Raw genomic sequence first — 14,952 nt, forward strand, 5'->3', positions numbered from 1 at the left:
GATAATGGTGGTAATATAGTGATCAGTTAGATAAAAGCACATAGCAGTAAGGGCTAATTGCCATTTGGGTTCAGGAATTGTTTGATTGTATTCCTATATTCTTAAATTACATAATCAAAAGATCTTTAGAAGAGGTTGTCTGTATCTGGATTTAATTTTAAGCTTTTTTTGCATATATATTCATATATTAATGTGCATATTCACAATTTAATTCAAACTTCAGTAAAGGTTTTAAGCCCAAACAGTCTTAATGGGATTTTGTTCTTTTAATTTTTATTTCAAATCTTCGACTAACCTAGTTTAGACCTAGAAACCTTTGCGAGTATGTTAATGTTGATCATGAGTGTGAACTTTGTTTCAGTGTCTGTATATTCACAGAAAGTCATGCAGACAGTTATCAGCAAAAACGTTTCTTTGATAGTACAGTCTATTGTGTTCAGTGAAGGAGTAATAGATAAGGTAGCAAAAGCTCAGTGAAGGGTTACTGGTATACCTGTATTTACAATTTTTTCTGCATAGACCCATTTATATCTACACTTTGATGTTTGATAATAGCAAGTCAAAATAAAGGATTTCCAAATTGTATTTGTTAAACACGTATTTTTTTAAAAAAGGAATACTTATTAAAGAGACTTGTGGCCATTTTCTGTGAGTACTGTTAAAAAGAAGGTGTCATGTAGGAGGAAATGGTTGACTCTAGACATTTGTAATGAAAAGTAGAGCATTTAAGACCATTAGTAATTAACTTATCTCCATCTCAGCCATCTAGCAGCTGTGGTAGCTAATTCTCGGGGGCTCTTTGTTTAAGCACAATTATCCCAGTACTGAGAAAACTTGTAGGCAAACTGAACAGAATGAAATGATATCATGCATTAGTCGTGCAGGGCTTAGTTGAACACTTTGATAGATAGAAAATTAATATGTCTTTTCTTCATCAGGTCACATTGATTTTAGCTGAAGTTTCAAACTAGTCATATAGGCTTTTACATATTTCTGTATCTGTGAGTATAGGTTCTACCATCTAAGGATTAGTTCCAGTACCTGCTAGAACCGTTACCTTCTTTTACCTGGTGTAACTCTGTGCATGCTGGTAATGTAATTAGCAAGAGTATGTGGCAAAGATTTTTTACATTTTTGCATTGTTTCTTTTGAGATGTCCATTGTGGGATTTGCTGCAGGCTGTCATTTTTGTCTGCCATCCAATGTATGTTGGCAAAAGGGTTGTGTACTAGTCTTTGTGTCTGGTCACAGAAAAAAATTCATGCATCTCAGCCAGACCATTTTGTTATTCCTTTAGAATTAAAAGCATATGAAACAGATGCAGCTTAATAAGTATTTTTTTTTATAAATAACATTTAAATAACTTAGAACAATAAAGTTCAAATACAACTTAAAATAAAGTTTAATGCTGTAAGAACAGAAAAAGCATGTATAAGGATGGAGAAACAATATTGAAAGCTGTATGCCCTAACAGGAATTATACAAAAGATAGGATATGTTACATAAAAACCCTTAGTATGTCTGGATTTTGCTTCATCGTTATATAAAATGTTAATTTGTGAAAAGTGAGATGAAGTACATTATTTATTCCTATTCTTATTTTACATACACTATTTGAAACATCTTTTAGAGCAGCATTTGGTATTTGTTTCATTAATAGATAGGAACATTTTGTGTTAGAGTAAACTTAATTTTTCCAAACTAACTCTTTTATCTGAATACAACAATAAACATTTACAAGATTATACTTTTTTTCTGATCATATAGTTTACGTATAGGATATCAGTTTCTTGGGGGAAGTATTTAAAATACTGCTCAGCCTCCACATTTACTAATGACTTGATAATCTGACAACTCATTCCAGCAGCCTTAAAGTCTGACATATTTTACACAACATTATCATCTGCTTATTATTATTATAGCAGCCATATTTAAGAAGCAGATAGGATTTTTTAAATAAAATATTATCAGATAATCAAGTAATGACTTATTCTTCAGGGTAAATTAATTTAAGAAACTACCCAGTTACAATGACTAAGATAATGATTGTACAACTCTTTAGAATTTTTTACAACTTTTAGTTAGTAAATCTGGTTTTGTGTATATTTTCAAATTTTTTCATGTAGTCTCTTAAAAATAAACATAAATGCGCAAGTCCAGCTTGTTCAGTTTCTCAGTAGTATTCCAGCCTCTCTTGATATCTTGTCAAACAGTCGTCTTAAAAATAATCTTCCTGCTGGAACTAGTTCTTTATAGATCATTCATGATTAGGATATTGCCAGAGGAAGAAAGTGGGATGCTCTATGTTCTTTCTTTGTTTTTTTACCTTTCATGGGGACCCCTTTGTGGTTTAATGTAACAAACATCTCCTTTCCTTTGTGTGTCCATTTTGCAGAAGCATATGTATTATAATGGTTTTCTTCAATCAGTTCTATGAAGTTGCAGTCCTCATTGCATACTTTCTGTTGAGAGTAAATAATAAAATAGACTAAATTAAGTACAAGTGTTTTTTCAAATACTTAGATGAGGGAAGATGAGAGAAGAATATGCATTATAAACCCCCCATATTATTAATCTCTGAAATAAATAAACCAGACTTCTGAAATGTGAGTATTGAATATTTGAGCTTTGTCTATTCCCCCTTAGTATTCCACATTTTTAGAAAGTACATAAGTTCTAATCACTGAATTTATTAAATGGACACGAAAGTCTAGTATGGCATGTATGGAATAAGTACAGGATACATTTTAGTTTGTTAGGAATCTATTTTATAAAAACTATACAGATGCTCCATCTAAAAACACATATCTTTAAGATTGTACATGATACACACAAGAGAAGTTTGCATCCATACCTTTCCATAGAGCCTTCCTGACTTGTTCATTGCCAGAAAATATTCACTTTCCACTCCTTTGATTGCCACTATTCCAACTGCCACTGTTCGGATTTCTAAAATACCTGCAAAGGCACAGAGTAAGGGTTGTAAAATGGTTGGGTTTTCTCCAGTCAACTTAAAAGGTTTAGTTGAATAAATATTCTGTAATACTTCTGAGTTTATGGAAAATCTGCAGCAATCGTTCTTAGAAAACAGAAAAAATATGTATTCATGTGAAGAAAGGGCTAGACTTCAACAGTCATCTCTATGTGATCAATGTCTGCACACCGCCACTTAAAAATTGTATGGTGGTAATTTTTAAGTATATACTGAAGCTGTGATGTTAATATAAGTATTTTTTCTATTTCAAAGAATCAGCATATCTTAGAATTTACCAGGCTCAGGGTTTCATTTGGAAGAATTATGTACATAGCCATCAAGATTCACAGAATTTGTGTAAAGCCTTTATTTTGAAGACTTGTGTAGCAGTATCATCTCCTTGAAAGAGTGTAAACCTTAGAACTTGTGAGTGATAGAAAACAGACCACAGTGTCTTAAATAAGATAAAGTATTTGCTTGACCCTGGTGTGCTTTTATGACTGATCGGAGCTGCAAAGATGTGTGTACTCGAAAATCATTAAAAGCTGCACTGAGAACTTATCTATTCAAAAACAGAAAACTTGTAGCATTGTTTTCTATAAAATTATTTTCTTCTTGCTGAATTGTATCTGCAATAGCTTTTAATACACTATGATACAGTTAAGTTACCTGCAACATAAAAAATATTCTTATGTTAAAAAAACCAACATACTGAACAAAGGCAAGAGGATGATGCAAGTTATTAAGGAACACCAGGTTGGTTTCAAGCTGAAGTAGTAGTATTGTTGTTTTAAGCAATAGGTTACAGTTATATTTCTGAGTTTGAGCTGTTTTCTTCCGTATTGAGTCACCTACATAACTGTGTACGGCAGCATCTGTATTGTGACTCGTTCTCCTAAACGGGGTCTTTCAAAGGCAGCCAACTCTAGGCAAATGTCAATAGCTAGGCAGAGGGGAGACAAGTGAAGGTGGGGGACAGAGGCTTGTGTTAGATTGTCACCTGGAAGATGACCTTCCTCTTGATGAACAAAACAGTTCCTGTTTTCCTCTTTCAAGTTCGTATTGACTCTTCACAGCCACCACACATCATAATATTTTTTCACTAATTAGGTTTATTTGAAAAAGGCATTACACATCTATGATATTTTTTCTTCCCTATACTTTTTTCATATCCTGATGTCCTTTACTTTCTCTACTGTTCTGTTTTTCTTTCCTCCTTGATGTTACTGGCTAGATTTACCAGTGAATCTGTTACCTCTTCTCATGGTGTGTGTCCTGCTGGGCATTAATCTCTGAACATATACTTCGTACTTCTCTGTAATGCTAAGCCAGTTTTAAGTAAAGCTTTTAGAATTCTTTGACAAGTTTCATGCTGCTACAGGCCTAGCAACTCTTCTTGCAAAGGGTAATTTCTAACCGAAACTTAGAAAAATTGTATTAACTTTCATTTAAATTTCACTTTAGAAAAACCACAGTGAGGCTGAAAAACAGATGAACATCTGCATCTAGCCAAACAAAGAACATAGCAGTGGAAGGGATCTCTGGGTCATCAAGTCCAGTGCTCTGCTAGCCTGGGAATTGCATCAGATAATTCTCTTTTTATAAACTTTGCCAATACTAAATTGGAGTTGTTATTTCTTTGCCCCCAGTGTTTCCGCCGAAGGCTGTTCCAGAGTTTGATTTATTTTAATGGCTAGAGAGTCTGTAATAATTTGCAATCTGCATTTTTTCAGCGACAGCTTATATCCATTTGTTCTTTTGCCTGTGCTGGCCATTAACTTAAGCAGAAGGTTTTTTGTAAATCTGTGTTTGAGCTTTCTATTTATACAGAATTAAAAAAAGGAAAGGTTCAAAATTACTTTTTAAAACAATAGGAATTAAGATTTCCTTGAGTAAGCTGATGTTGGCTGAAGTTACAGTAGTAAGAAATACTACTACTTTTAAAAAGGAAATGCCAAAAGGTTTTGTCCAAGGCAATAGTACTATTAGAAATTTTGAATTATTTTTTAGCCTGTTTTTTTTCTGAGGTAGATGGTGACATTCATACTAACTTAATTATGTGGAAACTTTTCACTATCCATATAGAATTTGTTATAGGACAGAAATGGGGGATGCAAATATATTTTATAAGCCTCCTGTATAACAAATCTGAATGACAAAATTAAATGTTATCAAAGTTATATTCTACTTACAATTTACAAGGGCACTACATGTAATAGATTTATTGTATTCAGGTCTTTACATGGTTTTTCATCTTTGTTAAAATGCCATTGTGTATAAAAAGCAATTCATTTTAATTAAAGACAGACAATTTGAGATTAATAACTTGTTATGCATATTCAGTTCTGTTTGTATATTATAATGTGCTTTTTACAATTTTAAGCAGTTATGTACTCCCAAAATTAGGGCTAGCTCTCACATAAATAATATTTGACACCCTGACTCGAGGTGATGTGAAATTAAAAGAATATTGTAGGTCTTTGAATAACACTTTTCTAAAGATGCTCTGTCTGTGCCTTTCTCCTTAAAGTTTAGAGGGAAAACCACATGAACTCCCTCCCCAACAGCTATGAAAAATGTTGTAGTAATAGCAGTGTCAAAGAGAAAGAAAAAAGACCAACAGAAAGTTTGGTGGAAAGAGTGCTTGTGTATTCTTGATTCTTTGCTCAGAACATGTCTATCTCAGAATTAAATGGCCTGTCATAAACTGCATGTGCTTTTTTCTCTGTTACCAGTTCTAGATCATGCCTCATCTGTTCTGATGTGTCTTAATGTATTCCCAAAGCAGAAACAAAACATGAATTTTCCCCTTTTCAGCAAAGCATTTATGTGATTTAGGTCTCTGAGGCGGCATCTCACATGCACTTTTTTATTTGGTGTGCAAGTGATTCATCAGTGAGTTCCTCTCTCTGTTTTAAGGTGTACGACACAAGTTTCTTAAGAAGACAACATACTGTAAGCTTCTGTTTCTTCTGCAGGCTGTGCCTCATTAATACTTCTGTTCATTTCAGAAATGTAGTATTGCTGCAATTCATCAATTTTTTCTTTAAATTAAGTAAATTATATAGGAAATGGAAACACAATTTTAGCAAACTGGGAAAAGACTCCACTGTGTAGTTAACCGCGGTAGCTGATTTTAGCAGAGAATTTGATTTATGATCTTTCCATATATAGTCTTTTGTATGCAACTCACTTCTTAATTACACAATGCCGTGTACATACATGAATTTGAAATTTCTTTCTTTATGTACAGAAACTATGGAAAGAGACTGTTAAGGTTCAGAAGTTGTACATTGGAAGTTTATTAGTTTATCAGTGTCAGCATTGCAGTTGTATCACATGCTTAAATTCACTATCCAATATCAGAAGTCTCTCACAGAGCAGGAAGAACGATTTTTGAGTAATACTCAATACAGACAGATTTCAGTCCTTTATCTGTTTTACAAGGTGCTTCTGAACATAGAAGATTTCTGAGTTGAATAGCTTTTTCCTGCACATCTATTAGGTGCTGCATAATTCTCAAAGCACAAGTTCTTGGACAAACTAGTTAATGGAATCTTTAACACTTATAATGTCACTGTGAAAACATTTTAAGTACTTTACTGGTTTTTAATACTCCACTTGATATATAAGCACTCAGCACAAACTCTGAGGCTAAAGACACATGTAGATTATGGAAATCACTGTCTCTTCTAGTCATCATTTTATATCTTATATTTAAATAGAAAAATTAACTTTTATATTGCATCACAATTATAGCACAAAAGCAAGAAATTCCAAAAGGATATACCAAATAATAAAATAATAAATCCATAAAATACAGAAAGTAAGTTGTATTTTTCCCTCTTCGTTTCATTTCCTTTCAGTATCTCTATTAAGTCAAGATATCACACTATATTGCACTATATGCCATGCTATTCATATTGGTCTGTCTGTATTTTGTATGTGTTCCTGGTACTCGATCTCTGTAAAAGCAATTTCATAATGGTAAATAGACAGTAGGATGTGGTGTTGCAGTTGGGAACGTAATACATCAGTAGGTGTCAAGAGGTAATAAAACTGTTCAACCAGAATTTTGGCCAACTGCAGGTATTTCCTGTTTCTTTTGTGCTTTCTGTAACGATCTGCTACTGGCAATTCTTGCCAACAGGATGCTGGGCTAAATTACATTTGGATCTGAGCTGATACGGTTTTCCTTATGCTCTTAGTGTATCTGGTATGGTATACAGTTGTGACTGTTCCATTCGGCCAAGTCTGTGAATGTGATCTTTTTAGTTTGTTGGTTTTTTTTAAAAAAACAACTCTTCTTTTTTCTCTTTTCTTTCATTTTGGAATTCTGCATCATTGCAATGTCTTTAATAATACTAGCCAGGAGCAACATTTGGTGTACTGGAAAGTAATCCAATAATCTCATTTTTCTACAAATGAAGGAAGGGCTTTGTGTCTGAGTAATTGATGATATGAAAACCAACAACAAAACAGTAATGTAGTCTAAAGATTAGCTTTATAAGGATGATAAGATGACTTAAGCAAAACTCATGAAAACTGGAAGAGTGTCTTTTCGGGTATACCATTTTTGACTGCCCTTAAGACATGAACTGAATTAAAATGTGCTAGTTTCATTGCTTCTCTACTGTGAACCTAAGTGTGGCTGAGTTTCAGTGTTCCTGCTAAGTTTTGTTAGCTGGTTCACTGGAAAGAGGTAAATCTCTATATCCATAGAAAAATGGTAATAGAAGTAAACCTACTATGTTGAATTGTGGTTTTAGGTCATTTTATACATAAAAGCAAAAATTCTGTCCTCATTAAAGTGAATAGTAAGATTTCAGCTAACTCAGTAAAGCCAAGGTTTTATCCCTAAGGTAGTTCCTTCAGTGAGGCAGGAGAGGCGTAGTAAGCTAATACCTTTCCAGAAAAAAACACACACAGAAATACAGACAAATGCTGAACAGGCACAGGTGTGAGATTTGTCTGTGCCAGTTTCTAAGTGTTACTTTAAGTAGCACCAGATACTTCAGAGAAATTATAAAGAACTAAAATCTACAGTCAGAAAGTCCTTGTGTAATATTAGCAGGTCCATTCTTATGTGCTTCCTTTTGAAGTAAAACGTTCTAATCCTTTCAATCTCTATTAATGAAAAGGCAAAAGTTACCCAGCTAGGATGGGATAGAGAAGATTGTTATATGTAGATTTTTTCATTTAAATACTCTTTCAATACTTTAATAACCAAAATAACTTTAAAGACATGCTTAAACTGATAAGATGCTGCCAATGAGAAGTTCAGGCAGCCAAACTTCAACGAGGTCTTAAACATCCTTTGTTTAAAAATGAAAATGTAAACTCTGTTTTTCAGTTACTTTATCTAATGCATCCACATAAAATTTCAGAAGAGGGACTTGAATATACCACAAAGTAACTGGGAACAAAATCAGATTAAAGCCAGAAAGAGAAAAAAAAAAACCCTGAAAATGGGCATACAAAATTGAAAACAACTGTAATTTCTATAAAATCAACATGAAATTCGAAACAATTTTATATGGTTGCATGGTCAGTGTATCAAATGTAGCTTAAAATTCCTGTAGTGAATGAAGTTTCCTACAGAGCTGAAATTCTGTCTGGTGTACGTAAAAGACAACTGAGAGGGGCTATAGTTTCTCTTTAGAAGATGACAACTATGTCTTTTTAACCACTTGGTGCAAATAACAGACAGTTGATATAAAGTCCAGTAGAAAAAATACAAAGAAGCAAAACAACCCTTTAACTTGACACAACAGTTCTAGTGGATGTAATATATTTCAGATTTTGGAGACAATTTACATTATAAAAGAGGTAAGTTTCCTAGCATTCTGGTCTGAATGACGATCGCTCAGTACTTTACAAGTAGACACTTTTATGTCTGGACTTACTCCATGACTATGACCTGGAAAACAGGACAGTACCTCAGCTGGAAATTTACATAGAAAAAATTGTCATTTAGCCAACTTGAATAGTCTTTTGTGAGATAATTCTTTCCTCACAAGTGGTATTTGATAATTTTGTTTTTAATCACTGATGTTAAGTATCCTTTTTCTGATTTAATTAATATTTTCACATTAGTATTATCTGTTAAACTTTTCTCTTGCTTCTACAACACAATAATACCGTCATTTTGTTTTAAAATATCTTTGCTTTTATTGCTACACAATCTGTTTACAGTATAATCTATTTTAATATATTATTATTACTTTATAATAAATTTTTAATATTAGTTTAATATAATTCAAACTAATTTCTAATTCTGCACAGCCATAGCTGAAAAGGCAGAGGGTTTTTTCTGTTTGCCTATAATATCTTCACATAACAATATCCTGTCTATAGCAAGGTAGTGAGAGTCTTGTGATTCAGCAAAATCAGGGCATTTTGTCTTTAATCATTTTGCAGCCAAGAGGCTGAAAGAGCAATTGTAATCCTTGCTCCTGAGAGGAAAGCAGTAAGTGCAGCTCATTACTGAAGATCCAGCAGGTGGTAACAACCTGTCCAGTATGTCTTTGGAAGAGAAGAGAGAGCTAAACCCCTGAGTTAGGTATTTTCACATGCTAGGGAACTGCCCTAATATGTCAGGTGATAGGGCTGCTAAGGAAGACTTCGTAAGAGATTTTCAAGTACACGTTGTGTTCAGTCCCTCATCAGCTGGCTCTTTCTCCAAACATTTCACATGTTGCCCATGTCCCCCCAATATCTGTCACGTAATGTTTCTGGTCACATAATGTTTCTGGTCACTGCTCCTTGATTTGTTAGTATCAGAGTTTCTGTAGACATCAATTCAAAGGCACATTTTGGCATCCATTACATTTTTCAGCAAGGCCAGCAGCAATTTCATCCCAGTATTTTTCGGTTCTTTCAGGTATGTTATGAGAAAATGTCTAAGGGTAACATAGAAATTGCTAAGAAGACTTCTGTAGTCTTCTAGATGCTGGAGAGAAGGGAAAAAGAAGAAAAGCAAAAGTGTGGGTTTTAAGGAAAGAAGAACAAAAGCAAATGTCCAGAAGCTAGCTGTTATTTTACATTCTTATTTCCTTTAAAAATAATAGCTAACAGACAATATAACTGGTACTGATTTTTAAAATATGCTAATGTTTATTATGTTTATTATGTAAAATATGCTAATTAAATAAAATACCAAATGTTGTATGATATTTACAGCACTTTAATTCCTGAGGTCTCTCTGTGCACTGAAATTGAAAAAAAAGAGCCTGTTGCTGATTTTTAGGGGTAGGGAGGCTGGCACTGACAGTTAAGCACTTGTAAGGAGTAGATTTGTGAAACACCCTTTCTTAGGCAGGATTGTCTTAAGGTAAAGTATGTGGAATCTCAAATAGGGAAAGAGAGGGCAGAAAAAATTTGGATGGAGAGTAAGTCAAAACAAAATGAAACTTCTAAATTTCACTAACTTGTGTTTCTAATTGATTAAATTTGGAGCACATATTTATGAATTCAGGTGATCTGTGGCCAAGAAAAATGTCCTTGTTGTTGTTTATAAGACAGTAGTTTAATGGTATTCCATATAATTGGGGTTTTGTTCTGGGATTTAACAAGTTAATGTTTGTGCGTCTTAAAGCAAGAAAATATAAATCACAAAGGTCAATCCTACGGTAATATTGGAGAACTCATGGTGTTATCAGTGCATGTGTGCATTTGGTGAGCCAGCACAGCAAATACATTCATGAGCTGTCTTATTACACTGGAAATGCTTATCCAGAGGAGTCTATCAGTATTTGCTTTGTGAAAGGAAATGAATACTTTCATTGGATAGTTTTGTAAGTCATTGGTTTCAGGAAACATTACCCATTTCTCTCTCTTTTAAAAAATAGCGTGTATATGGTGAACTATTTGTTTGTGCTTGTTATTTTGATTCTTAATAATATTTTTTTAATGGATGCATCTTAAAATTCATTTTTAGGCAGAGCAATTTGTGTGGTCCTTCTCTCTCAAATATAAAATCTAATGGTAAAAAATCTACTGCCAATAAAGGTATTAATTTAAGAGATACTGTAATATGATTTAATTCTTTTTTTACCCTTCCTTGTTATTAAATTACAGTAGACAGAAAGTAGAATTTGCATTTGTATTTTGTACTGTCCTTAGCCAGAGTGAAAGTGTTTCCCAGATGGTACATCATAGAACTTATGTTCATAAGCTTTGTAAGCAGAAATACATATACAAGTCTATGTTACAATCGTTTTCAAAGTAAAAATGAGATTGTCTCCACCCCAGGAATTTTCTGTCTATGTATATGATTTTAATAAATAATCAGTTACAGTAACAGAAAACAAACTGGTACCTACATTCGCTATCACTTTCTTTTTTTAACTGTCATATATTTGCTTTTCTTTGCGATACCCAGAATTTGGATTTACGGCATAATCGTGTATAAAATACGTTGTTCTTTACAGCGTGGGCCAATATGAAAAGCTAAAAAAGCTTTTATTTAGATGCTTTGTGCTGTATTCATGCGTGCATTTGCTGTGCATGTGTAGACTATCTGAAGCACTGTAGATAGAATATGACTGTAAAAGTGATCTGCACATAAACAATGGATCTGTCAAGGATTTTCAGTAGAACAGTTGAAGCTACTGCTTCAGTGAGGTGCCAGACATCTGGATGTCATGGACAAATATTCAAAGCACTCAAAACTCCTGGTTTTGTCCCATGTGTAATTTCCAAGCAGGAAAAACTGTAGCTGTCTGAGGAAACATGAATAATGATAGAGAAATATTCCTTGAGGGCTTAATATAGCATATCATTCAAGCATCCTCAAGTAGCGTCTGTGTGCAGAACATGTTTGATCAAGTATAAGTAGCCAATGTTTATTACTTTTCTGCAATTCATTGGGCACAAAAACTGCTGTATTAAAAAAAATCAAATAATTGCGAAATGGAAGTCTATCAAAGTATTTTTTGTACTTCAGTAGATTTTCCTTTATTGATCATTTGAAAGATTCCTTACTTGACATTAAATTATCCATAAGTTTCTAGACTTTTTGCCAATCTTACAAACTGATTAATACATGCATTGCTAGATAGAACAAATTTGCAATAAACAATTGAAATTTGAGCCATGTCAAGGTTTCTGAAAGAAACCAACTTGATAGAAGCTAACTTGGTAACTCTGTGAAGATAGTATAAAAAACGCAAGATGAGAACCAAACAGAAGAGAGATGATACAACAGGGGGGGAAAAGGACTGCTTACAAATGCTTTTATTTTCCTTACAAGATCTGTTCTTTGCATGTGTACTTGGACTTGTGGGTGTTTACCTTTATGACAGAGAAGGAGGGAGTAAGCTGAGTTCCACTCTTTTTAGCGTGCGTTTTTCAAAGTGTTTGCATGGATTTGCATGCATCATCAAATGTATATTCTGGCCTTGTGGATATGTATTACTGGTACCACAGCACGAAAAGAAGGGTCTGGTTTGAACTTCCAGATTGATGTTAAGGAACCTTCCTTTTTACTTACAAACTTGCGACATTTGATCTGCAGTGGGAAATACTAAAAACCATAATACCTTTTCTAGTTATTTTTCAACGTGAATAAATGTAAAGCAGTGCCAGGCAGTTTACAACACTCAGTAAAGCTTACCTCCACTAATTACCATAGTGAGGATTTCAATGACCATATTGCAATGGACTACTGCTGAAGAGAAATAGGTTAGAACTTCTGAGTATTTTTCCTTATTGTACAACTTGTTTGGCCTCAGTTCTATCCGTTCTTCATTGAAAATGGTAGTGCCATAAGAATTGGTCTAGGATATTCTGAATCTAAATTGCCTTCTCTCCTCTGTGTATGTCTCTTTGGATCATTAGCACTTTGGACCACTGTCTTTCCAATATTTCTCTTGATTTCATCTTCAAACCCAAAAGGGTGTGACATTTTTCACTGAAGTAGATTATAAAACTATGGAACTTCTCCCTTTCGAAGGTCTGACTTGTGAATAGCAGTAAATAGTAATGACTGAATAACATGAGGCCCCAGGCACTCATTCACTTGTGAATTTCTCGTCAAACTTACTTGAACCCTTCACTTTGCTGATCTCCACTGTGCATTTCATATAAATATTTTCTTGATCAGCCTTTTATACTACACGTAGTCATTTATCATTTTTGTAGGAAACTACATTTCCCTCCAATAAAAATTGCCTTGGAGCTAAACATATGGTTATAATGAAGAATGGTATTATTTTTTAGAATTAATAGTGTCATGTAAAATCCAAGTCTTAATCCTCAGTCTGAAGAAGTACTTTCTTATTACAGCATTAATAATTTACTGATATTAAAAATGGGGGAAATGAGTGGAATGATTGCTTACAAAATATAATTGTTTCCAAGAAGTAAGAAAATAAATGATTTAATAGTTTAGAGCTAAACTTGTACAACAAATACTTTCGCTACAGCTCAGATGAAGGATATTTCTAGTATTTAAATCTTTCGTGCCAATTTCACCAGAATAAATGATCTTTTCAAGCTTTGTAGACTTTTAGAATCTAGCTTCAAAATAGCAAAAGTAAATGTAAAATGCTGCTAATTAACCTTTTCACAGCAAAATGAGATACATCCGTTTAGTGGTGTAGAACTGCCCAAATTTAGAGTTTCAGTGCCTACAGCTATTTTGATTATCTAAGACTTTTTCTTCAGTTTTTCTGAGGAAAACAGGAGTGCATACTCACATACCTTTTTATTACCTGAATTGTGTTCTGAAGAACTTCAATTTCATATGGTATTAGGGATTATCACCTGTATAAGCTGGCTGCAGGCGGTTGCAAAGATGGTACAAATACAACATGGCACTGTGTGCTGCTCTTGCTCAGTTAAAGAGGGCAAAACCACGTTGAAGACAGAACCTGCTCCTTTTTATGTGAAGTATTCCCTCACCTTCAAGGTCTGGTTGTTTTGTTCTGTGTATTATACTGTCTCCAGCCATTCCTGGGGCAGCTTTTCTGGTCCCTGAAACAGGCTTGACAGAAGGAATAGCAGAGCTGTATTCTGGGGACAAACTGAATCTAAGAACTGCCTTCCTGTTCTTTCAGGATAATTTAGAATTACACATTGTTGACAGACATTAGTAAAAGCTATTAAATGGTCATAGAATGATCATAATGACATGCTTGGTGCTGAAAACTGTATTATCAGTTTAAATATAAAGCAAAATGCGTTGTTAATAGTGAAAACATTCCCAGATGTAGCTAATAACTGAATTCTCTAAGTAAAATTCAGAAAAGCAGATGCGTAAAAAAGGAGGTGGCTGCAGTATTCCAGAGCTTGAATGTATACGTAGGATTCTCTGGCACAGAAGCAAATAGTTTCAAATTGTTTGAAATTTTGGACAGTAAAATTTTGTTTCACAAAGTTAAGGGAGCATTTCAGTCATAAACACTGCAATTCCTATTGCAAGAGAAAGACATCCCACTCTAAGTAGTTACGTAAAATGTAGGGCAAGCGCTACCCGACTGAATATGTTGTAGTTAGATTTCCAAATCAGATCTGCTACTTGGTGCAGGAACAGGTAAAGCCAGACATCGGAATATATCAATTACAGTGTCTACAAGAACACAAGTGAGCAGTACATAATTCCTTTCAAGGTACAAAATGCAAGAAGCTGCTGAGAAAATCATACTAACCCCTTGCTGCACCACAGAGTGGGAATTGACAGAAACCATCTGGTTCACTCTTTCTGCCTTCAAAACACTACTGGACATATATTTATGTGATAGGGTCTCTCAAATTCTTCTGGTTTGCTGCCGACAAATAATTTAGGTTTAGTTGAACTTTCAAAATGTATATTAGACCAAATACTGAAATATAAACTAATAGAAGGAGAAAGTTAAAAAACCCTCAAAATAAAAAGCAATGTAATAATTTAATCCAATTCTGATAAATACATTTGGATTTTTATATCAGATGTTTCTCCTGTCTTGCTCAGTATATGGATCCAAATGTATGTCAGT

General features: G+C 33.8%; 2 protein-coding genes across 4 annotated transcripts in view; one reads left to right on the forward strand and one right to left on the reverse strand.

The window, feature by feature from the left end:
• The window catches only part of LOC114015106 (uncharacterized), a 97,120-nt gene that overhangs the window by 18,040 nt on the left and 64,128 nt on the right, over window positions 1-14,952 (forward strand). The gene's annotated exons all lie outside the window — the stretch shown is intronic.
• The window catches only part of FGF7 (fibroblast growth factor 7), a 29,970-nt gene continuing 16,402 nt past the window's right edge, over window positions 1,385-14,952 (reverse strand). For both annotated transcript variants that reach the window (XM_014277562.3, XM_005436255.3), the window contains exons 3-4: window positions 2,855-2,958; window positions 1,385-2,462 (exon numbers count right to left, since the gene is read on the reverse strand). In XM_014277562.3, coding sequence (XP_014133037.1) covers window positions 2,268-2,462; window positions 2,855-2,958 — 299 coding nt within the window. In that variant the 3' untranslated portion in view covers window positions 1,385-2,267. The remainder of the gene's footprint in view (window positions 2,463-2,854; window positions 2,959-14,952) is intronic.

The sequence above is a fragment of the Falco cherrug genome, chromosome 7, assembly GCF_023634085.1.
Source record: "Falco cherrug isolate bFalChe1 chromosome 7, bFalChe1.pri, whole genome shotgun sequence".
NCBI classification, from domain to species: Eukaryota; Metazoa; Chordata; class Aves; order Falconiformes; family Falconidae; genus Falco; species Falco cherrug.